This window comes from Ahaetulla prasina, chromosome 9, assembly GCF_028640845.1.
Source record: "Ahaetulla prasina isolate Xishuangbanna chromosome 9, ASM2864084v1, whole genome shotgun sequence".
Taxonomy (NCBI): domain Eukaryota; kingdom Metazoa; phylum Chordata; class Lepidosauria; order Squamata; family Colubridae; genus Ahaetulla; species Ahaetulla prasina.
Window position 1 is genome coordinate 2,285,248 of NC_080547.1, and position 27,121 is coordinate 2,312,368.

At 45.5% G+C, this 27,121-nt stretch overlaps 1 protein-coding gene across 1 annotated transcript in view; it reads right to left on the minus strand.

Moving 5' to 3' along the window:
* Nucleotides 1-818: 818 nt before the first annotated feature.
* Nucleotides 819-27,121, minus strand: part of LOC131203912 (uncharacterized) — a 38,239-nt gene continuing 11,936 nt past the window's right edge. The window contains exons 2-5 of the mRNA XM_058194639.1: nt 4,398-4,547; nt 2,791-2,935; nt 1,561-1,747; nt 819-1,156 (exon numbers count right to left, since the gene is read on the minus strand). Of these exons, the coding sequence (XP_058050622.1) occupies nt 962-1,156; nt 1,561-1,747; nt 2,791-2,935; nt 4,398-4,547 (677 nt within the window). The 3' untranslated portion in view covers nt 819-961. The remainder of the gene's footprint in view (nt 1,157-1,560; nt 1,748-2,790; nt 2,936-4,397; nt 4,548-27,121) is intronic.

Sequence of the window (27,121 nt, forward strand, 5' to 3'; positions counted from 1 at the left end):
ATCGTGACCCTATGGACAACGTTCCTCCAGGCCTTCCTATCCTCTGCCATCCTCTGGAGCAGGGGTCTCCAACCTTGGTCCCTTTAAGACTTGTGGACTTCAACTCCCAGCTTTGCTGGCTGAGGGACTCTGGGAGTTGAAGTCCACAAGTCTTAAAGGGACCAAGGTTGGAGACCCCTGCTCTGGAGTCCATTTAAGCTCACGTCAACTGCTTCAGTGACTCCATCCAGCCACCTCGTTCTCTGCCGTCCCCTTCTTCTTTTGCCCTCCATCGTTCCCAGCATTCGGCTCTTCTCCAGGGAGTCCTTCCTTCTCCTTAGGCGGCCAAAGGATTTTGAGTTTCCTCTTCAGGATCTGGCCTTCTAAAGAGCAGTCAGGGTTGATCTCCTCTAGGGCTGACCGGTTGGATGGCCTTGCAGTCCAAGGGACTCGCAGGAGTCTTCTCCCGCACCAGAGTTCAAAGGCCTCCATTCTTTGGCGCTCAGCCTTCCTTACGGTCCAACTTTCACAGCCATCCATTGCAACTGGGAAAACCAGAGCCTTGACTATACACACTTTTGTTGGCAGGGTGATGTCTCTGCTTTTTAGTACGCTGTCTGAATATTATATAGTATGGGATAAATTGCATAATTGGATAGAAACTAGAAATGGTAAATGAGAAAAGGTAGTGCATGAAAGAAAATGACAGGTATAATAATAATAATAATAATAATAATAATAATAATAATAATAATAATAATAATAATAATAATAATAATAATAATAATAATATAATAATAAAAATAATAATAATAATAATAATAATACTCAGGGCGGTGAACAGGCAGATAAAATATAAATACACACAATAATTAAAAACATCCCTTAAAAAACTAATTTAAATGCCCAAAATGTTAAAAAACGTACTCCCCCGTAAAATCACAAAATTTTAAAAACCCATCCAATAAAAATAAAAATCAGGCTAGTCCAGCCATACGAAATAAATAAGTTTTAAGTTCGCGGCGAAAGGTCCTAAGGTCAGGTAATTGTCGAAGTCCGAGGGGAAGTTCGTTCCACAGGGTTGGAGCCCCCACAGAGAAGGCCCTCCCCCTGGGGGCCGCCAGTCGACACTGTTTGGCTGACGGCACCCTGAGGAGTCCCTCTCTGTGGGAACATACTGGACGATGGGAGATAGAAGCCGGCAGTAGACGGTCCCGTATGATGGAATATATATAGAAATAAGGGATAATGGGGCAAAAAGAAAAGTATAATTAAAGAAAACGAGAGGGGGAAATGTAAATAACAGAGGATTATTGATACGAAGCTGATGTAAAGAAGGAGTAGATGTTTTATGTTAGTGTTTGTTATGTCTTTTTGTTTTTTAAAAATAAAAATTATTTTAATAATATGGGTGGAGGGGGGAAGAATTATATGTTCTAAATTTCAAATTCAGAATAGAGCTGGAAGGGATCTTCGAGATCCTCTAGTCCAACCCCCTGCTCAAGCAGGAGAGCCTATCTCATTTCAGCCAAATGGCTGTCCAGTCTCTTCTTAAAAACCTCCAGTGATGAAGCTACTCACAACTTCTGGTGGCAAGCTGTTCCACTGATCAATTCTCTTCACCGTTAGGAAGTTTCTCCTCAATTCCAGGTTGCTTCTCCCTTTGATTAGTTTCCATCCATTGATTCTTGTCGTGCCCTCTTTGGTGCTTTGGAGAATAATTTGAACCCCTCTTCTTTGGGGCAGCCCCTCAAATATTGGAATAGCGCTATCATGTCACCAGGAAAGTTGTAAAATGATTAAAACAATTTTTTTCACTTAGCAATAGCAATCGCCTTTAGACTTCTAAACTGTTTTACAGTGCTTTACAGCCCTCTATAAGCAGTTTACAGCCTATTGCCCCCAACAATGTGGGTCCTCATTTTACCCACCTCGGAAGGATGGAAGGCTGAGTCAACCTTGAGCCGGATAGAATCGAACTCTTGGCAGTATTCAAAATTAGTTTGCAATACTGCCTTCTAACCACTGTGCCACCAGGAAGGAGGAGGAGAACGGGAATAAGAGAGGAAGGAAGGAAGGAAGGAAGGAAGGAAGGAAGGAAGGAAGGAAGGAAGGAAGGAAGGAAGGAAGGAAGGAAGGAAGGAAGGAAAATAGCAATAGCCCTTAGACTTATATACCGCTTCACAGTGCTTTACAGCCCTCTCTAAGCGGTTTACAGAGTCAGCCTCTTGCCCCCAACAATCTGGGTCCTCATTTTACCCACCTCGGAAGGATGGAAGGCTGCGTCAACTTAGCCACATAAATTCTGGGCTAAGTTGTGGTCGTAAGTCGAGGACTACCCGACTTTTGAAGCCAGAGTTTGGACCGTGAAGTACCGAATGCCGTAAGATGGAGATCTGCATTTTAGTACGACCGGGGCAAGGGCCAGGCTATGAATATCTCGAATTTCAGAGACAGGCTGCTCATACGCTGAGAAGCAGAGCAATCTCGGCGGCTGAGATTGGCAAACTCCCCTTCCAGACTAATAGATTTCATCATCCCAGCCGTTTCTTGCCTGAGGAACATACACAAACCACTTAAAATCTCACCCCACGGAGGCACGGATGGGAAGGCATTTTCCCAGCTTCTTTCGTCAGAGCTGAGTGCTCTCTCTCTCTCTCTCTCACACACACACACACACACAGGCTGCGAATGCACAACCCAACCCACTCTGCTTGCCCGCAGGGGGCCCCAGGCAAACCCCAACAGTTGTGCATTCATCTACACAACTGGGATAATTATCCCCCAAACCATCATGCTGAGATCACAAACCAACAAGGCTTGTTGTGCTTCAAACTCAGGAGAGGGATCTCCAATTGCTGCAGGCCTCCTGCAGAAATCTTCTCACTCTGCTCCTGGCAGCTGAAGCTCCACCAGCCAGATTTATTTTGAAGCCGCCACCCAAGGTCCTTGATGTCTAGAATAAAAGGGGGGAAAAAAAACTTGCTTATCTCTGGATGTCTATGAGGATTCTCCGTCCTCCAGGTCATGGTTTTCCCAAAGGTGGTTTTGGTCAAGAGGCAGCTGGACTTTCTGGTTTTTCTTTGAAGACGTTTCGCTTCTCATCCAAGAAGCTTCCTCAGCTCTTCCCCACCTTCCAGTCAGAGCTGAAGAAACTTCTTGGATGGGAAGTGAAACGTCTTCAAAGAAAAACATGAAAAGTCCAGTTGCCTCCTGAAAAGGCACCTTTGGGATAACCATGACCTGGAGGACTGAGAATCTCTACAGACTTTTAGCTATACAATTTGGGATGAACACCCTTGGAATGGTGCGGGAGTAGGAATGGGTTTCCAGAGGAAAAAATTGCAAAATACAGAAACCATTTGCACCACTCAGGTGACCCTGAGGACACAGATAAATCTCCAAGTGGCCTCAAGGACCCTCTCAAAGGAGACAAATGACCAGCTGTCTGCAAGGAATATAAATCCTTCCATTCCCCACTATCCTGTCAGAACTGAAGAAGCTTCTTGGATGATCAGTGAAACGTCTTCAAAAGAAAAAACAAGAAAGTCCAGTTGCCTCCTGAAAAAGCACCTTTGGGACAACCATGACCTGGATGACTGAGAATCTCCATAGACTTTTAGCTATGCAATTTGGGATGAACACTCTTTGAATGGTGTGGGAGTAGGAATGGATTTCCAGAGGAAAAAATTGCAAAATACAGAAACCATTTGCACCACTCAGGTGACCCTGAGGACACAGATAAATCTCCAAGTGGCCTCAAGGACCCTCTCAAAGGAGACAAATGACCAGCTGTCTGCAAGGAATATCAATCCTTCCATTCCTCACTATCCTGTCAGAGCTGAAGAAGCTTCTTGGATGAGAAGCGAAACATCTTCAAAAGGAAAAACAAGAAAGTCCAGTTGCCTCCTGAAAAAAAGCACCTTTGGGATGCTGATCTCTGGGCTCTGAGTTGGGGTCCTCCTGGATCAATTTGTCCTGGGTTCTCCGGGATACACAGAAATGATCAATATGGGGTCCTTGGTGCTCTCTGAGCTTGGTGGTTTTCTTGCAGATGTTTCATGACCCGAAGGAGGTGACATCATCAGTGCCAGAAGAGAATGGAGGAGGAGGAGGAGGAGGAGGAGGAGGAGGAGGAGGATGGGAAGAAGAAGAGGAGGAAGAGGAGGAGGAGGAGGAGAGGAGGAGGAGGAGAAGAAGAAGAAGAAGAGGAGGAGGAAGGGAAGAAGAGGAGGAGGAGGAGGAAAACAGGAGGAGGAGGAGGAGAAGAGGAGGAGGAGAGGAGGAGGAGGAGACTCAACCCAGTTCAACCCTGAGCTACAAATATTCTTTTCTAAAATGATCAGTGTCCACAAAGCTCAGTGGGGCAACGTGAGTGAACTATCAGGGGCACAAAAACACAATTCTAGATGACTCACCACAACGAATTAGTTCAATTCTTAAATGCCGAGTTGGAAAACAGGTTGCACCAGCAAGATTATCTTCTGAGCCCCTTCTTTGGTCTGTGGGTTGTTTCCCCCTGGATCGCTGTGGCAAGATTGTTGTGGCACAATGCCCGCATGGCTTGACTTATTTGAGAGGTCGCTTAAAAGATTCATGAAGAATGAAATTAAAAAAATCTCTTACATGGCTGACAAAATACACGTTGCCTGCATGTTTCGTTTGGATGGAAAGGAGACATGTTGTCATGTTTTGCTTGTGAAAATCCCCGCCCTTCACAAGTCAGGCTTTTGTCAATAAGTACACATTGTGAGTGGCCTGATAGTTAAATCCTTCGGGATTAAATAAGATTTGCTTTGGAAAAAAGAACAAAAACTCAGCCATGGTTCCACGGCAAGGACTACGGTGACCCAGGAAATGGTGATCCAAAAATTCATGGCCTTCAACAAGCTTGAATCATAGGGGCCTTCCAATCTCAAGATGGCTTTAGCTAGGAAGGAGAGGAGCAACCTAGAACAGGGGTCTCCAACTTTGGCCATTTTAAGACTTGTGGACTTCAACTCCCAGAATTCCTCAGCCAGCTTTGAAGTCCACAAGTCTTAAAGTTGCCAAGGTTGGAAACCTCTGACCTAGAACTTCAATCAAGGAAAGATCTGCGCAGAAATGAACAGATTAACTTTGATGATTAAAGAGAGGATTCAGAATATTTTAAGGTAAAAGGTAAAGGTTCCCCTCGCACATACATGCTAGTCATTCCCGACTCTAGGGGGCAGTGCTCATCTCCGTTTCAAAGCCGAAGAGCCAGCGCTGTCCAAAGACGTCTCCGTGGTCATGTGGCCGGCATGACTCAACACCAAAGGCACACGGAACGCTGTTCCCTTCCCACCAAAGGTGGTCCCTATTTTTTCTACTTGCATTTTTACGTGCTTTCGAAACTGCTAGGTTGGCAGAAGCTGGGACAAGTAACGGGAGCTTACCCCGTTACACGGCAGCACTAGGGATTCGAACCGCTGAGCTGCCAACTTTTCGATCGACAAGCTCAACGTCCTAGCCCCTGAGCTACTACGTCCCTATAATATTTTAAGATATGGGATCAGTTTTATCATTGGTTAGAAAAAAGGTATGATCAATGGACAATTATGTAAGAAAATGATAATAATGTATTTGTGGAAAAATGATAATTGTTTAAATTGAAGTAAAGAAAGAAGAAACAATAAAATGATGGAGCCAGGAAGAAAACACTGAGATGTCCCACGGAAGGAATTACTGATGTTTTAAATGTACGTTTGTCTATAAAATATTTTTTTTAAAAAAATATTTATTACATTGGTTTTAGTTCTATAGTAATAATAACAATAATAATATTTTCTTATCCATTTTAATAAACCTTTATATCATTTATATCATTAGTCCTGTTGTTTTATCTACATGTTTCTGACTTCTGTTTTTATCAGCTAGCCATTGATACAATAAATCCCATGTCAAAAAGTATTCAGTTCCTTCCTTTTCCTTAATTGTGTTAGTCTATCCATTTCTGCACATTCTATTTTTTTTTAAATCGCATTTTCATCGGTAGGGATCTCTTCCCTTTTCCATTGTTGGGTCAACTCTTGCTATCAACCTGCCTTCCACTAAGGACCTGTATACTGCACGAATCAAGAAGATGGTCGTGAAAATATTTACAGATCCCTCACATCCTGGACATAAACTGTTTCAACTCCTACCCTCAAAACGACGCTATAGAGCACTGCACACAGAACAACTAGACACAAGAACAGTTTTTTCCCGAAGGCCATCACTCTGCTAAACAAATAATTCCCTCAACACTGTCAAACTATTTACCAAATCTGCACTACTATCAATCTTCTCATAGTTCCCATCACCAATCTCTTTCCACTTATGACTGTATGACTGTAACTTTGTTGCTGGCAAACCTTATGATTTATATTGATATATTGACCATCATGTGTGTTGTAAATGTTGTACCTTGATGAACGTATCTTTTCTTTTATGTACACTGAGAGCCTATGCACCAAGACAAATTCCTTGTGTGTCCAATCACACTTGGCCAATATTCTATTCTATTCTATTGTACTTGGCCATCGGGACGTAGATGAGGCATCCCCTTGGCTGCAGAATGTTCTCCATTCCTGGGAGATAATGAGCTCTTGGCTTCGTTTCAAGCCCTCAGGCAGCCAAGGGTGGGGGTGGCATCAGATGGCCAGGGCCTGTTCACCTGTGCAGGGAAAATGATAGGGTTTGGCTAATTGTAGCCTGACAAGCTGTCCTTTTCATTTTTAAGCGTGGTGGGGAAAGCAGAGGAGAAACGTTTTAACTGGATGAATTGAAATAAAAGAATGAAAAAAAAAAGAAACAAAGAGTTGCCTCCACTTGGCCGTTCTTCAGAGCTTTCTCCTCCAGCCAGAATCTTTCGATCGAGATACAGATTCACAGAGTTGGAAGGGACCTTGTAGGTCATCTAGTCCAACCCTCCGGCCAAGCAGGAGACTACACCATTGCTGACAGATGGCAGTCCAGTCTCTTCTTGAAAGCCTCCAGTGATGAAACTCCCACAACTTCTGAAGGCAACTTCTGTTCCATTGGTTGATTGTTCTCACTGTCAGAAAATTCCTCCTTATTTCCAGGTTGAATCTCTCCTTGGTCAGTTTCCATCCATTATTTCTTGTCTGGCCTTCGGGTGCTTTGGGAAATAGCTTGACCCCCTTCCTCCTCTCTGTGGCAGCTCCTCAAATATTGGAAGACTGCTATCCTGTCTCCCCTGGTCCTTCTCTTCACTAGACTAGCCAGGCCCAGTTCCTGCAACCGTTCCTCGTAGGTTTTAGCCTCCAGTCCCCTGATTATCTTTGTTGCTCTTCTCTGCACTCTTTCTAGAGTCTCCACATCTTTTTTATAGTGTGGCGACCAAAACCGGATGCAGGATTCTAGCTGTGGCCTTACTGAGGCTTTATTGAGTGATATTAGTAACTCACTTGATGTTGTTGCGGCTTCACATCTCTCAATCATTTTTATTTTGCCTGCCCCGCTACAGCCAAGGAGCAATTTAAAAACGGGCAGCAGGTTTTTTTTCTCCGGTCATTCAGAGTTTCCCTTTTTTGTGTGTGTGTGCAAAAAAAAAAAAAAAAAGTGTGCAAACCGGTTGTGGGAATGACCCACTTTCTCGGCAGCACGTGAGAAGGCAAGAGAGTGAGAGCGCTCGAGAGAAAATGCAAGGGATGAAGAGATTCTCTCGGAGCAAAAAGTGATTCATGTCAGTGCCAGAGAAGAAGAGATGAGCGAATGTCGCTCCGCCCCGCTGCGCTAAACAAATAAGGCTGCATTATTTCATCGGCGCAAACTCTCTTCGGCTGATGGTGCCCTAAGGAGATGCTCTGCCATCCTGACTCAGTCCCATGACGTCCCTATTCTAAGGGCCCAGGAGAAAGCCAAGAAAATGTCATTCTGACCAGGCTCCCCAAACACGACAAACCCTCTGTAGTGGAAGCAATGATTCCTTTATTAGAAGCGCCAGCAGCCCCCAGGAAAAGTTTCTCTCTCACCGCAGACTAACAAGTCCGTTCAGCTGGAAGTTGAATAGTTATCTTCCACATCTATTCATCTCCGCCCCCCTGCCTTTTATGCCCAGAGCTAGGGTGGGGCTTCGCTAGCAGCGGTGGTTCTTCCATCCCAAGGACCAGTCCATAGATTTCCACTGCTCTCCTCTCCTCTGCCTTCTGTGCATCCGCACATGAAGCACTGGACCCAGCTGTTCCTCCTCTTCCTCATCAGCCTCCTCCAGATCTGGGGGCTGTTGACTCTCCATCTGAGGGCTGACGGATGGCTCGGGCTTCCTTATTGTCAGAAGAGGATCGCACGACCCCAGAACCGAGGAAGCTTCTTGGATGAGAAGTAAAACATTTTCGGGGGGGGGGAGAAACACACACACACGGAAATCCGGTTGCCTTTTGGAAAAGCACCTTTGGGAAACCTTTGTGATCTGGATAGTTGAGAATCTCCCGAGACATCCTGCAAATTTATGTGCCCCTCGTGAAATTGCCACGAGGATTTCACACCCAGCCCTTCCACACCCCTGGAAGCAAAATCTTTTTGGGCAAGAAGTTTGCAGACAGGAAGTCTGAAGGCTTGCGGTGGGCAAAAAAGGAAGAAGAGTTCAGCGACAAAGGAGGATGGCGCAAGTCACATGTGGAAGGAAATGCCCACATCCTCGTGCAACCCACACCCGTGCACTCTAGGTGGCTCTTAGTTTCCCCTCTCCTCACTGTCTGCCTCCACCCCCTGGCACCGCAGTCGTGGGCGCGGAGAAACTCCAGGCCTTGGGCGACCACAGATTAGAAGGAGCTGCCTCGAGGAGATGATAAATATAGAAAGAGAACATCAGGGTAGATGGATGAGTCAGTGGTCTGATCTCTGAGTATCCCCTCCAAGCGTCTTCCATGCCATTTTTTCCTAATAAGTTTTATCTTTGATATGTACCAGATTTAATAGATCACTAGTTCCTCATAAAATAGAATAGAATAGAATAGAATAGAATAGAATAGAATAGAATAGAATAGAATAGAATAGAATAGAATTTTTGATTGGCCAAGTGTGATTGGACACACAAGGAATTTGTCTTGGTGCATATGCTCTCAGTGTACATAAAAGAAAAGATATGTTCATCAAGAAACATTTGCTAGACCTATTCTTGAATACAGCTCACCTGTCTGGAACCCATACCACATCTCTGACATTAATACGATTGAACGAGTCCAGAAATATTTTACAAGAAGAGTTCTCCGCTCCTCTGTAAACAGCAAAATACCTTATACCACCAGACTTGAAATCCTGGGATTAGAAAACCTAGAACTCCGCCGACAAGACCTGTGTTTAACACACAGAATCATCTATTGCAATGTCCTTCCTGTTAAAGACTACTTCAGCTTCAGTCGCAATAATACAAGAGCAAACAATAGATTCAAACTTAATGTTAACCGCTTCAATCTTGATTGCAGAAAATATGACTTCTGTAACAGAGTTGTTAACGCTTGGAACACAGTACCTGATTCTGTGGTCTCTTCTCAAAATCCCAAAAGCTTTAACCAAAATCTGTCTACCATTGACCTCACCCCATTCCTAAAAGGACTATAAGGGGAGTGCATAAGTGGACAAAAGTGCCTACCGTTCCTGTCCTATTGTTTCCTTTCAATGTATGTGCTTGTATATAATGTTGTGACAAAATTAAAAAAAAAAAGAATTCTAAGGTACAACACTTAATGATAGTCATAGGGTACAAATAAGCAATCAGGAAACAATCAATATCAATATAAATCGAAAGGATACAAGCCACAAAGTTACAGTCATGAGTCATAAGTGGGAGGAGATGGGTGATGAGAAGATTAATAGTAATGTAGATTTAGTAAATAGTTCAACAGTTTTGAGGGAATTATTTGTTTAGCAGAGTGATCATGCCATCACTCGGCTAATTCTTGCTAATTCTGGCCTAATACCTAAAATTTGTGGTTGACAAAGGATGGGGACAACCAAGTTCTGCCTCAGAGTGTATGTCTTTGTATACCCATTGAGCGTGGCTGCAGTATTTATTTTTCCTATTTATTTTTATATTTTCTCTTTATGTACAATAAGTGCCTGGTGAACCAGCGTATTTGTCTGGATCAGTTGCTTACCTAATAGTACTTTTTAAAGTCCTAATTTCTAACTGTGTTACCCAGGGGTGGGATTGAAAAATTTTAGCAACCAGTTCTCTGGCCGGTTGCTGGGTGGGCGTGGTCATGGAGGCGTGGCCTACTCCGCCTCCTGCACCATGGTGGGGGGTGGGGTGAGTTTTCGCCCTCCCCAGGCTCCGGAGGCTTTCCTTGAGCCTCCAAGAGGGCGAAAATATCCTCCCCCGAGCTCTAGAGCAGAGGACTCCAACCTTGGTCCCTTTAAGACTTGTGGACTTCAACTCCCAGAGTTCCTCAGCCAGCTTTGCTGAGGACTCTGGGATAAGTCTCACCAAGGTGTTCCTTCAAGGCCTCAGAGGCTGGAAACAGGCCTGTTTTCAGACTTCCAGAACTTCTGGGAGGCCCGTTTTTCGCCCTCCCAGAGCCTCTGCATGGGCCCTGCATTTACCTGGCATCCAAAATGGGCCGCGTGGAGACTTCTGATTGGGGCAGGGTGGGCGAGGCCAGCCAGTCCTTGCAACTACTGGTTCAATGAACCAGATGTAAAATTAGCATCCGGTTCACCTGAACCGGTCTGAACTTCCTGAATCCCACCCCTGGTGTTATCCAACCATTGATAAAACAAGTCCCATGTTCTATAGTACTCTGTGTCTTCCTTTTCTTTTATCTTCAGTATTAGTCTGTTCATTTCTGCACAGTCTAGTATTTTTTTTTAAATTATATCGTCTCCTGTAGGTGTTCCCTCATTCTTCCAGTGTTGTGCAAATACAACTCTTTTCTGCTGTCAAGACATGTAAGATCAAATATACATTTCCTATATCATATTTTTCTGGTATTATGCCTAACAGAAATAGTTCTGGCTTATAGTCTACAAATCTATATGCTGTCTTAACATTTTTTCTTAACCACGTAGGAATTCCCATGCAAATATATATATATATTTGATCTGGAATTAGATGACTTAGTAACAGAACCGATGTCATGGTCAGATCATTTTCTCCTTCGCCTGGACTTCCGAACCACCACCCACCATCGCAGGGAGACGGAACCTATACGTTGGTTCCGTCCCAGGTGCCTGATGGACCCTGAGAGATTCCTGACGGAGCTTGGGCCATTCCCTGAGGATCTGGCCCACGGCTCGGCTGAGGAACTAGTTGTGGCCTGGGAACAGGCCATGGCTGAGGCCTTGGACCGTGTCGTGCCTTTGCGGCCTCTGACCCGGCGCAGATCTCGTCCGGCCCCTTGGTTGTCCGAGGGGCTGAGGGAGATGAAACACCGGAGAAGACGCCTAGAGCGTACTTGGAGGTCCAGTCGTTCCGAAGCTGATCGGACACTAGTTAGGTCCTATTCTAGGACCTACCTAGTGGCAATGAGGGACGCGAGGCGTTCCTACGCCTCTACCCTCATTGTGTCGGCAGATAACCGCCCGGCCACCCAGTTTCGGGTGACCCGCTCTCTCCTTCATCAGGAGGTGCGGGATGACCCTTTGCAGGGACGTGCCGAGGAGTTTAGTGGTTATCTATACGATAAAATCGCTCAGCTCCGGGATGGTCTGGACCGAAATTGGGATGATCCAAGCGAGAGGGAGGAGGCACGTCTTGTTGAGTCTGTTTGGGATGAGTTTGATCTTGTGACTCCCGAGGACGTGGACAGGTTGTTGGGGAGGCTCCACGCCACCACATGTTTACTGGACCCGTGTCCTTCCTGGCTGGTGCTGGCCACTCAGGAGGTGACACGAGGCTGGCTCCAGGGGATTATCAACGCTTCTTTGTTGGAAGGGGTTTTCCCTGCCGCCTTGAAAGAGGCGGTGGTGAGACCCCTCCTCAAGAAGCCCTCCCTGGACCCAGCTATTTTGGGTAATTATCGTCCGGTCTCCAACCTTCGCTTTGTTGCGAAGGTTGTAGAGAGTGCTGTGGCGCGGCAGCTACCCCAATACCTGGATGAAGCTGTCTATCTAGACCCGTTCCAGTCCGGCTTCCGACCCGGATACAGCACGGAGACAGCTTTGGTCGCGTTGGTGGATGATCTCTGGAGGGCCAGGGACAGGGGTTATTCCTCTGCCCTGGTCCTATTAGACCTCTCAGCGGCTTTTGATACCATCGACCATGGTATCTTGCTGCGCCGGTTGGGGGGATTGGGAGTGGGAGGCACCGTTTATCGGTGGTTCTCCTCCTATCTCTCCGACCGGTCGCAGACGGTGTTGACAGGGGGGCAGAGGTCGGCCGCGAGGTGCCTCACTTGTGGGGTGCCACAGGGGTCGATTCTCTCGCCCCTTCTGTTCAACATCTATATGAAGCCGTTGGGTGAGATCATCAGTGGCTTTGGGGTGAGATACCAGCTGTACGCTGATGACACTCAGCTGTACTTTTCCACCCCAGGCCACCCCAACGAAGCTGTTGAAGTGCTGTCCCGGTGTTTGGAGGCTGTACGGGTCTGGATGGGGAGAATCAGGCTCAAGCTTAATCCCTCCAAGACGGAGTGGCTGTGGATGCCGGCACCCCGATTCAGTCAGCTGCAGCCGCAGCTGACTGTTGGAGGCGAGTTATTGGCCCCAAAGGATAGGGTGCGCAACTTGGGTGTTCTCCTGGATGAACGGCTGTCATTTGAAGATCACTTGACGGCCATCTCCAGGAGGGCCTTCCACCAGGTTCGCCTGGTTCGGCAGTTGCGCCCCTTCCTTGATCGGGATGCCTTGTGCACAGTCACTCATGCGCTCATTACCTCCCGCTTGGATTATTGTAATGCTCTCTACATGGGGCTCCCCTTGAGGTGCACCCGGAGGCTTCAGTTAGTCCAGAATGCAGCTGCGCGGGTGATAGAGGGAGCTTCACGTAGCTCCCGTGTAACACCTCTCCTGCGCAGACTGCACTGGCTACCTGTGGTCTTTCGGGTGCACTTTAAGGTTTTGGTTACTACCTTTAAAGCGCTCCATGGCTTAGGGCCTGGGTACTTACGGGACCGCCTGCTGTTACCTCATGCCTCCCACCGACCCGTACGCTCACACAGAGAGGGACTTCTCAGGGTGCCGTCCGCCAAGCAATGTCGGCTGGCGGCCCCCAGGGGAAGATCCTTCTCTGTGGGGGCTCCTACCCTCTAGAACGAACTTCCCCCAGGTTTACACCAAATACCTGACCTTCGGACCTTCCACCGCGAATTGAAAACACACATTTATTCGCGCGGGGCTGTCTTAAATTTTATTGGTTTTAAATTTTACTTTTAATTTTTTAATGGGTTTTTAGTTTTATATGTCTCAAAGTTTTTAGGCCAATTATGTAATAAGTCTTTTAATTCGTATTTTAATTTGTATATTGTACTGTTTGTTTTTACTTTGGCTGTACACCGCCCTGAGTCCTTCGGGAGAAGGGCGGTATAAAAATCGAATAAATAATTAATAATAATAATAATAATAATAATAATAATAATAATAATAATAATAATAATAATAATATATGTATATATTTTACTTTTGGGCAACGTCCACCATATGTGATATGTGCCCGATGTTTGATTACATTTCTAACATTTGGTGGGCATGTTTTTTAAATATTTTTGCTAGCCTTGCCGGTGGTAAATGGCACCTATTTTATACGAATTTTCTTTATACATAGTTGGAGTGGTGGCTGTAGTATTACATTACCCATTCTTTATCTCTTATTTCCCCCATCTACTCATCGCCCACTTTTAGTATTATTATTTTCTCTGAGTGTTTCTGTACCAGAGATAAATTCTTCGTCTGCCTAACCACGCCCCGATCCTGGCCAGCTCTGGGAAAGTTTGCAGAACACGTGCCGGCAGTAATTGCCCCATTTCCCATCAACAAGGAGTGGGAGCAGAGCTGAGTAAGAGCTGGCAGGGAGGTTGCTGCTCAGCTCCAAAGGCAACCTGCCGAGCTGGGCGAGGTCCCAACATCTCCACCCACTCCAGCTTGGGAGAAGGGAAGGATCTCGTGTCCATGGCAGGTGACTTCATGGCCCATTTTGGAGTGGGAGATGGATGAGAGCAAGGTGAGGCCAGCTTGGGAACCAGCTTTGACCAGAAAAAAAGACAGAAAGAGAAACAGCAGGAGAACCTCTGGTTTAGCTTTGGGGACATCTAGTGTGCAACCACCAACAGCCAAGGGGTTGTTAAGCCTAGTTGTAAAACTTCTATGTCCTACCTATCCTGCAGACACTTCATGCAATCTTTTTCTTTTTTCTTTTTACTTCCCATCCTCCAGAGCAGGGGTCTCCAACCTTGGCAACTTTTAAGACTTGTGGACTTCAACTCCCAGCTTTGCTGGCTGAGGAACTCTGGGAGTTGAAGTCCACAAGTCTTAAAGTTGCCAAGGTTGGAGACCACTGCATCAGAGGTCTTGAAATCCACAATGGTCCACCTGGAAATCCTGGAGGCCAGGAAGTTGCAGGTTAACCACCCTGTTCCACAAATGCATTACGCTGACCAACCAACAGAAAACTTGCAGAATCTGACATTTTACACCAGTACAGCTAGCTAAAATGATTCCTGATAATTCCTCAAATTGCTGGAAATGCAAAAAAAAAACCTCTGGTATGGGAACATACTATCACCTATGGTGGACATGTCCTAAGGCAAAAAAAAATTTGGTCCAGAATTAGAAACTGGACAGAAGAGATAAGTGGACATAAGGTGGATTTGAAACAAGAGACGGTCTTACTTGGGTTTGCATAATCCTAAATTTGATCCATCTTTGCTTTTGGCTCTTGAATATTTTATGTACAAAGTTTGTGGTTCAATAGAATAGAACAGAACAGAACAGAACAGAACAGAACAGAACAGAATAGAATAGAATAGAATAGAATTTTTTATTGGCCAAGTGTGATTGGACACACAAGGAATTTGTCTTGGTGCATAGGCTCTCAGTGTACATAAAAGAAAAGATATGTTCATCAAGGTACAACACTTGTGGTTCAATGTATTGTGGAAAGCCATAAAAAGGGTTGTTTCATAAACACGTCTAGCTTGTGCGGCCACTAAACCACAAACAAGCCAACAATCTATTAACCTAGTCTTATGCAAACTTAGCGGTAGACTTCAAAGTCTCCCGATGAAATCATCAAAGTAGAAAACAAAACCAGCCATTTCTCCATGAACAAGATAGAGAAAGGAAGTAGCTTTCTTTGTGCCTAACCGAAGGATGGAGTCTAGAATGCTTTGGGTTGCCCAGGAACATTCCAGCGGAGCGATTCCAAGATTTGCAGTCATGCTTCCAGGAGAAGAAATGAAGTAACTTTTACTGGGGTTATCGGGCCCATCAATCTGCAAGGGAGGACCAGGGCGCTCGCCATGGGAGTTCCTCCAGGCTGGGCACATCCGCTGTTGGAGCCTTGGATGGGTCCCAAGATCCCACACATTGCAGTGGATGCTAGAGGTTGATCATGCCAAGTATACAGTAGCGGCCAAAATTGTGGGAACCTTTTGGGAAAAGTGTGTTTTTGAGGTTTGATGGCGAATAACACCACTTTTTTGTTTTGAGTTTCAAGATAATCCTGTTCCACTGCTGGAATGGCCTGGGAATAGCCCAGACCTTCGCCCAATTGAAAATCTATGGAGCCGACTAAAGAAACTGGTTAGTCAGAAGTGACCCAGCAATAAAACCCAGTTAATAGAAGCCATTATTCAATCTTAGTTTGAATCTTGGTCAACAGTTGCAGAACTAAAAGACTTGGTTCACTCCATGGGAAGACGTTGTGAGGCTTTATCCTTTTATAAAAGTTATTGCATTACATTCTTGATTAAATTATCTTTCCATTGATATATAATTTTATGGTACTACTCCCCCCCCCCCCCAAAAAGTTGTGTTATTAGCTAGTTAGGTTTCTACAATTTTGGCCACTATTGTAAGTGAAGTCAAATTGTGCTTCTTGCTTACAATCATTATGTGGAAGAGTGAATTAACAGATAGATTCTGCAGTGGCCTTGGCTTTATCATAGAAGCCTAGGACTGGAAGGGACTTTGCAGTAAAAGGCCCATGATTTTTTAAAAAAACTACTTTGTATTTTAGTTTTAGGTGATTGTGTTAATTAGTATTAATGAAGGTCACTAGCTTAACTCCTGCCAAAAAAATTGTTCCGCCAATGTGTTCGCTTTGACTAACAAGTTGTATTTGCTGTTTAATGCAACATTGGAGAAATGCTAATGTCAAGGTTCCAGAAAAACCTCTTCTGCATAAAAAACTCAGAAGCCATTGTCTTTCAGAGGTTTTTACTAGCATGAGGAAACTGGCACACGATGAGTGAAATTCCAAAACTGAACTTCCGGATTCTTTTCCCAGTTATACAAACCCCAAGAGTCCCACCCCCCTGACCCCTTTGATGGTCACATGGTCCCACGTTCTCCCAGTTCATTCGAATATCTTCTTGCCACTCTTCCTGCAGATGTGAACACCATCCGACCTTGACCGCTTGAAGAATGTTACCATACCCCTCAGCCCCCCTTCTTCCCCTCAGGGGAAAAATGTGGCAGCGTCTGGAACCCTAAAGTCTAGTATGGTTTCCAGACTTGACAGCTTTCTACCTGGAACAACCCTACCACTGGCCCTTTAAATTTTCAAAGGCATTCTAAAGTCAATTCAATTTATATAGATAAAGCATCTATAAATTTACCATTCCCAGTAAAACAAACACATTTTGTCAGCTACCTTCTCAAACAAGCAGAATTATCGACCAAATGTTATCAAATTCTCAAGCAAAGTCTTATACAAATATTGTATCTCTATTGGTACCGCAATGATTAACCTCGCTACAAAAATCAAAGGGACAAAGTTTCTAGTTACGTAAACTTCTTCCATCTCTGCTTTCTCACCTAAGCCTTGACTGTTGTAAGCTATGAACAAGAAAGTCTGCATTTGATCAATAATACAGTCTACGCATCCTACTTGCTGGTTTGTTCAACTGTGATATTTTATTAAACCTCAAATTATTAGGTAAAGGTAAAGGTTCCCCTCGCACATACGTGCTAGTCGTTGCCGACTCTAGGGGACGGTGCTCATCTCCGTTTCAAAGCCGAAGAGCCAGCGCTGTCCAAAGACGTCTCCGTGGTCATGTGGCCGGCATGACTCAACGCCAAAGGCGCACGGAGCACTGTTCCCTTCCCACCAAAGGTGGTCCCTATTTTTCTACTTGCTTTTTTCCCCATGCTTTCGAAACTGCTAGGCTGGCAGAAGCTAAGACAAGGAACAGGAGCTCACCCCATTACACGGCAGCACTAGGGATTCGAACCGCTGAACTGCTGACCTTTCAATTGACAAGCTCGGCATCTTAGCTACTGAGCCACCTTGTCCACCATGATTAGATTTGATTAGATTTGCAAAATTAGATTAGATTTGATTAGATTTGAAGCCGCTGGGTGAGATCATCAGTGGCTTCGGTGTGAGGTACCAGCTGTACGCTGATGACACCCAGCTGTACTTTTCCACACCGGGCCACCCCAATGAAGCTATCGAAGTGCTGTCCCGGTGTTTGGAAGCCGTACGGGTCTGGATGGGGAGAAACAGGCTCAAGCTCAATCCCTCCAAGACAGAGTGGCTGTGGATGCCGGCATCCCGGTACAGTCAGCTGAGTCCTCAGCTGACTGTTGGGGGCGAGTCATTGGCCCCGATGGAGAGGGTGCGCAACCTGGGCGTCCTCCTGGATGAACGGCTGTCTTTTGAAGACCATTTGACGGCCGTCTCCAGGAGAGCTTTCCACCAGGTTCGCCTGGTGCGCCAGTTGCGCCCCTTTCTAGACCGGGATGCCTTATGCACGGTCACTCACGCCCTCGTGACGTCTCGTCTGGATTACTGCAATGCTCTCTACATGGGGCTCCCCTTGAGGGGCATCCGGAGGCTTCAGTTAGTCCAGAATGCGGCTGCGCGGGTGATAGAGGGAGCCCCTCGTGGCTCCCGCGTGACACCTATCCTGCGCAGACTGCACTGGCTACCTGTGGCCTTCCGGGTGCGCTTCAAGGTGTTGGTGACAATCTTTAAAGCGCTCCATGGCATAGGGCCGGGCTATTTACGGGACCGCCTACTGCTACCGAATACCTCTCACCGACCCGTGCGCTCTCACAGAGAGGGACTCCTCAGGGTGCCGTCAGCTAGGCAGTGTCGTCTGGCGACACCCAGGGGAAGGGCCTTCTCTGTGGGGGCTCCCACCCTCTGGAACGAACTCCCTCCAGGACTTCGTCAACTTCCGGACCTCCGAACCTTTCGTCGCGAGCTTAAAACACACTTATTCATCTGCGCGGGACTGGATTAGATTTTAAATTTACTGGTTTTAAATGAGTTTTATTATTTATACTGTTTTTAATAATTTGGCTATAGAATAAGTTTTTTAATTGTCATTTTAGTTTGTATTTATATGTATTTTAATTGCCTGTGAACCGCCCTGAGTCCCTAGGGAGATAGGGCGGTATATAAATATGAAAAATAAAAATAATAAAAATAATAAATAAAATAAAATACAGGAAGCCTTAATTCAAGGGAAGCATGACTGGGGGAGTTTGGGGTTATTGACTGAGGTAGACTGAGCCCAAGGAATTTCAAGAAGAAATCTTTAAGAGGATAGAAATTTTTTACTTTTCTTGATTTCTTGGGCAGAAGCAGGCTGGAGTTTTAAAGAGTTTTGCTCCTTAAAAAGTTCTGATGAAAAAGTCTGGTTTACAAGACCCCCTGGATAGTGTCTGTTAGGTGACCCTAGCCCAAGGGTCAGCAACCTGCAGCTCTGGAGCCGCATGTGGCTCTTTCAACCCTCAGCTGCTGCTCCCTGTCACTCAAAATATGCACCACAATCGCCAATGTGTGACACCCACCGGCACGCGATTTATTGAGCTTTTTGACTCCCGGTAGGCCAACCATGGATAAATCCAAGAAAAGAAAAGTTTCAGAAGGAAAGAGAACATTTAATTCAACTACATGTGCTAGTTTTGTGGCCGCTCAAGAAATAGTCAGGCACGGGAAGGGTTTTGTGGCTCCCGGTGTTTTCTTTTCTGTGGGAAACGGGTCCCAATGGCTCTTTGAGTGTTTAAGGTTGCAGACTCCTGCCCTAGCCAATGACACGACTTTATTCTCCAGTTAATAAACCTGTTCGATATGTGCAGAATGCAGTTCAGAAAACCAGAAAAGCATGAATGACAAGGAAGCAAATGTCTGTCTTAGAACTACTTATTAGATGTAGGCTGCAGAAACCCAACCGACCACTAGACAGCAGCAAAGAGTTAGAATTTTCTGTCTCTCTCCTGCCATCTAGTGGCTCTTGGTGTTTCTGTAGCCCAGATATCAAATCCTAAACATATACTCTCTGTCTCTGCCTGCCTGCCTGCCTGCCTGCCTGCCTGCCTGCCTGCCTGCCTATCTATCTATCTATCTATCTATCTATCTATCTATCTATCTATCTATCTATCTATCATCTATCTATCTATCTATCTATCTATCTATCTATCTATCTATCTCATATCTATCTATCTCTATCTATCTATCCATCCATCCATCCATCCATCCATCCATCCATCCATCCATCCATCTATCATCCATCCATCCATCCATCCATCCATCCATCCATCCATCCATCCATCTATCTATCTATCTATCTATCTATCTATCTATCTATCTATCTATCTATCTATCTATCATCTATCTGGTGGAATTCAATTTTTTTTACTACCAGTTCTGTGGGCGTGGCTTGGTGGGCATGGTGTGGCTTGGTAGGTGTGGCAGGGGAAGGATATTGCAAACTCTCCATTCTCACCCCACTCCTGGGGGAAGGACACTGCAAAATCCCCATTCCCACCCCACTCCAGGGGAAGGATATTGCAAAATCTCCATTCCCACCCCACTCTGGGGCCAGCCAGAGATGGTATTTGCCGGTTCTGCGAACTACTCAAAATTTCAACTACATATGCTAGTTTTGTGGCCGTTCAAGAAATAGTCAGGAACGGGAAGGGTTTTGTGGCTCCCGGTGTTTTCTTTTCTGTGGGAAACAGGTCCCAATGGCTCTTTGAGTGTTTAAGGTTGCAGACTCCTGCCCTAGCCAATGACACGACTTTATTCTCCAGTTAATAAACCTGTTCGATATGTGCAGAATGCAGTTCAGAAAACCAGAAAAGCATGAATGACAAGGAAGCAAATGTCTGTCTTAGAACTACTTATTAGATCTAGGCTGCAGAAACCCAACCGACCACTAGACAGCAGCAAAGAGTTAGAATTTTCTGTCTCTCTCCTGCCATCTAGTGGCTCTTGGTGTTTCTGTAGCCCAGATATCAAATCCTAAACATATACTCTCTGTCTCTGCCTGCCTGCCTGCCTGCCTGCCTGCCTGCCTGCCTATCTATCTATCTATCTATCTATCTATCTATCTATCTATCTATCTATCCATCCATCCATCCATCCATCCATCCATCCATCATCCATCCATCCATCCATCCATCCATCCATCCATCCATCCATCCATCCATCTATCTATCTATCTATCTATCTATTTCTATCATCTATCTATCTATCTATCATCTATCTGGTGGAATTCAATTTTTTTTACTGGGTGTGGCTTGGTGGGTGTGGCTTGGTAGGTGTGGCAGGGGAAGGATATTGCAAACTCTCCATTCCCACCCCACTCTGGGGCCAGCCAGAGGTGGTATTTGCCGGTTCTCCAAACTACTCAAAATTTCCACTACCGGTTCTCCAGAATCTGTCAGAACCTGCTGGGTTTCACCCTGAATCCCCCGTCTCTCCCTCCCTCCCTCCCTCCATGCATCCATCCATCCATCCATCCACCCATCCTTATCATTGTTCTCTGTCCCATGGATAGAAGGTTCAATGAGCCAAACAACACACCTCCTCCTGCCACCAGTCCAAAAATCACTTGGAATTGTGCCCGAGTCAAGCAGGTTCCAAAACTGCCGTGTGTTACCGCTTCCCAGATAGGCCTCCACCCTCATTTGGAGATATGAGGCTGCAATTCCAGCGTGAAATATGGATAGAGGTGGTTGGAAACAGCCCCTTATTTATTATTCTGACTTCCTGGGAGACAGCCAGCCTCTCCGAGAGCTTGTCCCAGAGCATGGGATGTAGTTCAGTAGGTCAAGGACGCCACTGAGACTGGAGGTAATGCTAGGGTGCCCGGGGGAAATAATTTGGCGTCTTGGAAATGAATCTCAAGGAGATGTTTTCTAATCCACTAATAGGGATTCTTTGACTTTCTGGAAGTAGTTGGTTGCAGTTCCCGGCTTCCTTCACCATTGGCCAGGCCGGCTGGCTCTATTAGGAGTTGTAGTTCCACATCTTCGGCATTCTCAAGTTCCTTGCTGGGTTTGATATTCTGGAACAGAGCATCCGCAACCTTGACAACTTGAAGAATGATTGCAGGAATTGGGTGTGCCTAGTCTAGTGAATAGAATAGAATAGAATAGAATAGAATAGAATAGAATAGAATAGAATAGAATAGAATAGAATAGAATTAGAACAGAACAGAACAGAACAGAACAGAATAGAATAGAATTCTTTATTGGCCAAGTGTGATTAAACACAAAAGGAATTTGTCTTTGGTGCAGAGGCTCTCAGTGTACATAAAAGAAAAGATATGTTTATCAAGAAATCTGTGATACAACACTTAGTCATAGGGTACAAATAAGCAATCAGGAAACAATATCAATATAAATTGTAAGTCTAGTGAAAAGAAGGACTCAGGATGACAAGATAGCAGCGTTCCAATGTTTGAGGAAGGGGATGTGGTGGCTCAGTGGCTAAGACACTGAGCTTGTCGATCAGAAGGTCGGCAGTTCAGTGGTTCGAATCCCTAGCGCCGCATAACGGGGTGAGCTCCCTTGACTTGTCCCAGCTTCTGCCAACCTAGCAGTTCGAAAGCACGTAAAAAATGCAAGTAGAAAAATCAGGACCACATTTATGTTGGAAGGTCATAGCGTTACATGCGCCTTTGGCATTGAGTCATGCCGGCCACATGACCACGGAGACGTCTTCGGACAGCGCTGGCTCTTCGGCTTTGAAACGGAGATGAGCACCGCCCCCTAGAGTCGGGAACGACTAACACATATGTGCGAGGGGAACCTTTACCTTAATATTTGAGGGGCTGCCACAAAGAAGAGAGAGTCAACCTATTTTCCAAGAAGGCAAGACCTGAGACAATGGTTGGAAACTAATCAAGGAGAGAAGCAACCTGGAATTAAGGAGAAACTTCCTAACAGTGAGGACAATTAACCAGTGGAACAACTTGCCTCCAGAAGTTGTAGGGGCTCCATCACTGGAGATTTTTAAGAAGAACATTCCAGACAAATGGTTGTCCAATCTATTCTTAAAAACCTCCAGTGATGAAGCACCCACAACTTCTGGAGATGAAGCTGTTCCACTGATTAATTGTTCTCACTGCCAGGAAAGTTCTCCTTAGTTCTAGGCTGGATCTCTCTTTGATCATTTTCAATATAGTTATTTCTCGTCCTGCCCTCCTGTTGTGGTCCGCCAGCAGCCTGTGGAGCTGGCAACGGAGCCGGACAGTCATGAGGCTGAGGAAGAACATGGACGAGTGGAAGGCCCAGATGAGGGTTCTGCGTCGGAGGCAGAGGTGGGGCCAGGGCCATCGGGGAGTGATGTGTGGACTCCAGAGCTTCCAGACGCTGACAGTAGTGAGACAGAGGAACAGGAGGAGCCTGTTCCTAATGCACGCATGAGAAGAGCTGCCAGAAGGCAAGAGCAGCGCAAGGAAAGAGGACGACTCGGGAGTAGGGCCAAGAGATGATTGGCCCCTTCCATAAGGCTTAAAAGACCAGCAACGGCATTTGGGCTCTTTGCCGGAAAACAATGTTGATAGCTTTGTCTTATTGCATTTGTTTTGTATCAGCGTCTTCTGAACTTTTGCCAAGAAAGGCCTTTGGCAGTTTGCCTAATTAGACCAAGGTTTGTGATAGGACTGAGGAATTGTGTTGGGAAGAATTTACTTTGATTTAGTTTGGACTACGCTGAGAATGAGTTAATTCTCAGCTGTTCTAATGAAGTTTGTTTTTACACCAACTGAGGAAGGAAAGAAGGAAGGAAGGAAGGAAGGAAGGAAGGAAGGAAGGAAGGAAGGAAGGAAGGAAGGAAGGAAGGAAGGAAGGAAGGAGAACAGCAATAGGCTTATATACCACTTCACAATGCTTTCCAGCCCTCTCTAAGCGGTTTACAGAGTCAGCCTATCGCCCCCAACAATCTGGGTCCTAGTTTTACCCACCTTGGAAGGATGGAAGGCTAAGTCAACCTTGAGCTAGTCAGGATTGAACTCCTGGCAGTGGGCAGAGTCAGCCTGCAATACTACAATTCTAATACTGAGAGGGAGGGAGGGAGCGAGGAAAATAACAATAGACTTATATACCGCTTTACAGTGCTTTACAGCCCTCTCTAAGCAGCAGTCAGCAGAAGGAGCCAGCAGTACTGCACTCTAACCACTGTGCCATCGTGGCTCAGAATAACTCTACACCCAAGTGCCAAGATGTTGCATCTCTTTTTCTTCGGGCCCTGTTCGCTACCATTCGGCACCTATCTCCTGGAATCCCAGGCCATCCAAATCTTTCCCCTTCCCAGCTCCAGGAAGCTGGAACTCCTGACTCCAGAAGGAACAACCCCCGAATTGCAGCTGCATGACAAGCATCGGCACAGAAGGCAACGTGCACATTTGCATCGAAGAGAAGGAAACGTATGTGTGGGTGAGCTAATTGTGATGGCCGGGGGAATCCAGGGACGTTTGCTAAGGAAACCTTCCTGTTCCCTGAAATAGAGTCATGTTGGCAGAAATCTCCTTTCCTAGCAACCCTTCAGATGAATCCTTTCTTCCGAATATGGAATATGGAATATAGAATATGGAATGGAATAGAAATAGAAATAGAAATAATAGGGATAGGGTAAGGTAGGATAGAAAATGGAATGGAATGAAATGGAATGGAATGGAATAGAAATAGAAATAATAGGAATAGAATTGAATAGCATAGCAAAGCATAGAATAGGATAGAACAGAACAGAACAGAACAGAACAGAACAGAACAGAATAGAATAGAGCCTTCCATCCTTCCGAGGTGGGTTAAATGAGGACCCAGATTGTTGGGGGCAAGAGGCTGACTCTGTAAACCACTTAGAGAGGGCTGTAAAAGCACTATGAAGTGGTATATAAGTCTAAAGGCTATTGCTTCCTTCCTTCCTTCCTTCCTTCCTTCCTTCCTTCCTTCCTTCCTTCCCTCCCTCCCCCTCAGTGGTTAGAATGCAGCATTGAAGGCTAACTCTGCCCACTGCCAGGAGTTCAATCCTGACCGGCACAAAGTTGACTCAGCCTTCCATCCTTCCGAAGTGGGTAAAACGAGGACCCAGATTGTTGGGGGGACAAGAGGCTGACTCTGTAAACTGCTTAGAGAGGGCTGCAAAGCACCGTGAGGCGGTATATAAGTGCGAGTGCTCCTGCTATCATCACCAGTGACGAATGCCAAGAGAACCACCGAGGACTACCTATATTATTGTTCTTCTCTGAATCCTCCAGCAAACGACCCCCCCACCTGCAGGGAGTATGGGGGGAGACATTCAGCAAGTCCAAACTTTTGAGTGTGGTAAGTCAGACACACAGAGACCCCAAACGTGACACCTGCTTCAATCAGAGTATTTCTCTTGCCAAATAGGCTCCTTGGGAATGAAGCTCCCCAGGGCACAAGATTGCGGGAAGGCTGCCAGCTTTTTGCAAACACCAGCCGGCCACGTGCAGCCAAAAAAAAAAAATGAGAGGAGAGCCACAAGAGGTTGTTCCTCCCACTTAATGATCCGTGGGCCCTCCCTTCTCGGCCTCTGGGAAAAGCAGATTGAATTAGGAGTGGAGGGGGGAGGAAATAGAATAGAATAGAATAGAATAGAATTTTTATTGGCCAAGTGTGATTGGACACACAAGGAATTTGTCTTGGTGCATACGCTCTCAGTGTACATAAAAGAAAAGATACGTTCATCAAGGTACAACATTTACAACACAATTGATGGTCAATATATCAATATAAATCATAAGGATTGCCAGCAACAAGTTATAGTCATACAGTCATAAGTGGAAGAAGATGGGTGATGGGAACGATGAGAAGATTAATAGTAGTGCAGATTCAGTAAATAGTTTGACAATGTTGAGGGAATTATTTGTTTAGCAGAGTGATGGCCTTCGGGAAAAAACTGTTCTTGTGTCTAGTTGTTCTGGTGTGCTCTATAGCGTCGTTTTGAGGGTAGGAGTTGAAACAGTTTATGTCCAGGATGCGAGGGATCTGTAAATATTTTCCCAGCCCTCTTTTTGACTTGTGCAGTATACAGGTCCTCAATGGAAGGCAGGTTGGTAGCTATTGTTTTTTCTGCAGTTCTAATTATCCTCTGAAGTCTGTGTTTTTCTTGTTGGGTTGCAGAACCGAACCAGACAGTTATAGAGGTGCAAATGACAGACTCAATAATTCTTCTGTAGAACTGGATCAGCAGCTCCTTGGGCAGTTTGAGCTTACTGAGTTGAAGAATTTGGTTGAAGAAACGGTCAAGGAAGCGATAGCGGGTGGTCAATCTCTTTCGCTGCCCTAGGGCCGTGATGGAGAACCTATGGCACTCAGCGCCCTCTATGTGGGCACATGAGCCGTCGCCCCAGTTCATGCACATGTGCCTCCTGCAGGCCAGCTGGTCTTCAGGTCTCTGCTGTGCATGTGCGGGGGGCAGGGTGTGTGTGTGAAGGGGTGCTAAGGCGCAGGGGGCAGGGCGCATGTGCAGGGGGAGGGGCGCATGCACAGGAGGCACCCGCCCCATTGCATTTTGGGGGTTCGGGCACACGCGCACACCTCCCACTGGCCAGCTGGTCTTCGGGTCTCTACCGCACATGCATGGAGGGTGGGGAGCATGCATGAGGTGTGTGCGCATCTGGGAGATGCGTGGTGCATAGGCTCTCAGTGTACATAAAAGAAAAGATACGTTCATCAAGAATCCTAAGGTACAACACCTAATGATAGTCATAGGGTACAAACAAGCAATCAGGAAACAATATCAATATAAATCGTAAGGATACCAGCAACAAGGTTATAGTCATACAGTCATAAGTGGGAGGAGATGGCTGTTGGGAACGATGAGAAGAATAATAGCAATACAGTCTTACTAAATAGTTTGACAGTGTTGAGGGTATTATTTGTTTAGCAGAGTGAGGGCATTCGGGGAAAAAACTGTCCTTGTGCCTAGTTGTTCTGGTATGCAGTGCTCTGTAGCATCATTTTGAGGGTAGGAATTGAAACAGTTTATGTCCAGGATGTGACGGGTGTGTAAATATTTTCACAGCCTTCTTTTTGACTCGTGCAGTGTACAGATCCTCAATGGAAGGCAGGTTGGTAGCCATTGTTTCTTCTGCAGGTCTAATGATCCTCTGAAGTCTGTCCTCTACCATCCTCTGGAGTCCATTTAAGCTCCCGCCGATTGCTTCAGTGACTCCATCCAGCCACCTCGTTCTCTGTCATCCCCTTCTTCTTTTGCCCTCAATCGTTCCCAGCATTAGGCTCTTCTCCAGTGATAGATATATATTTTATGATATATTATGTATTTAATTTATTCTATCTATCTACCTACCTACCTACCTATCTACTGTGTTTCCCTGAAAATAAGATCCTGTCTTATTTTTTTTTTAATCCGAAATAAGTGCTTGGCCTTATTTTCAGGGAGGTCTTATTATTTTGGGGCGCATCGAGCAAGATGGGGCTCCTCTTGCTGTCTTACCTGATTTCCAGCTCTGTGTTTAAATATTTTCAGGGAGGTCTTATTTTCAGGGGGAGACTTATTTTAGCGCATGCATTTAAAAGCCCAATTGAGCTTATTAACAGGGGATGCCTTATTTTTGGGGAAACGGTATATATATGTTGTACCTTGATGAACGTATCTTTTCTTTTATCTTTTCTTTTATGTACACTTTTATGTACACTTTTATGTACACTGAGAGCATATGCATCAAGACAAATTCCTTGTGTGTCCAATCACACTTGGCCAATAAAATTCTATTCTATTCTATTCTATATA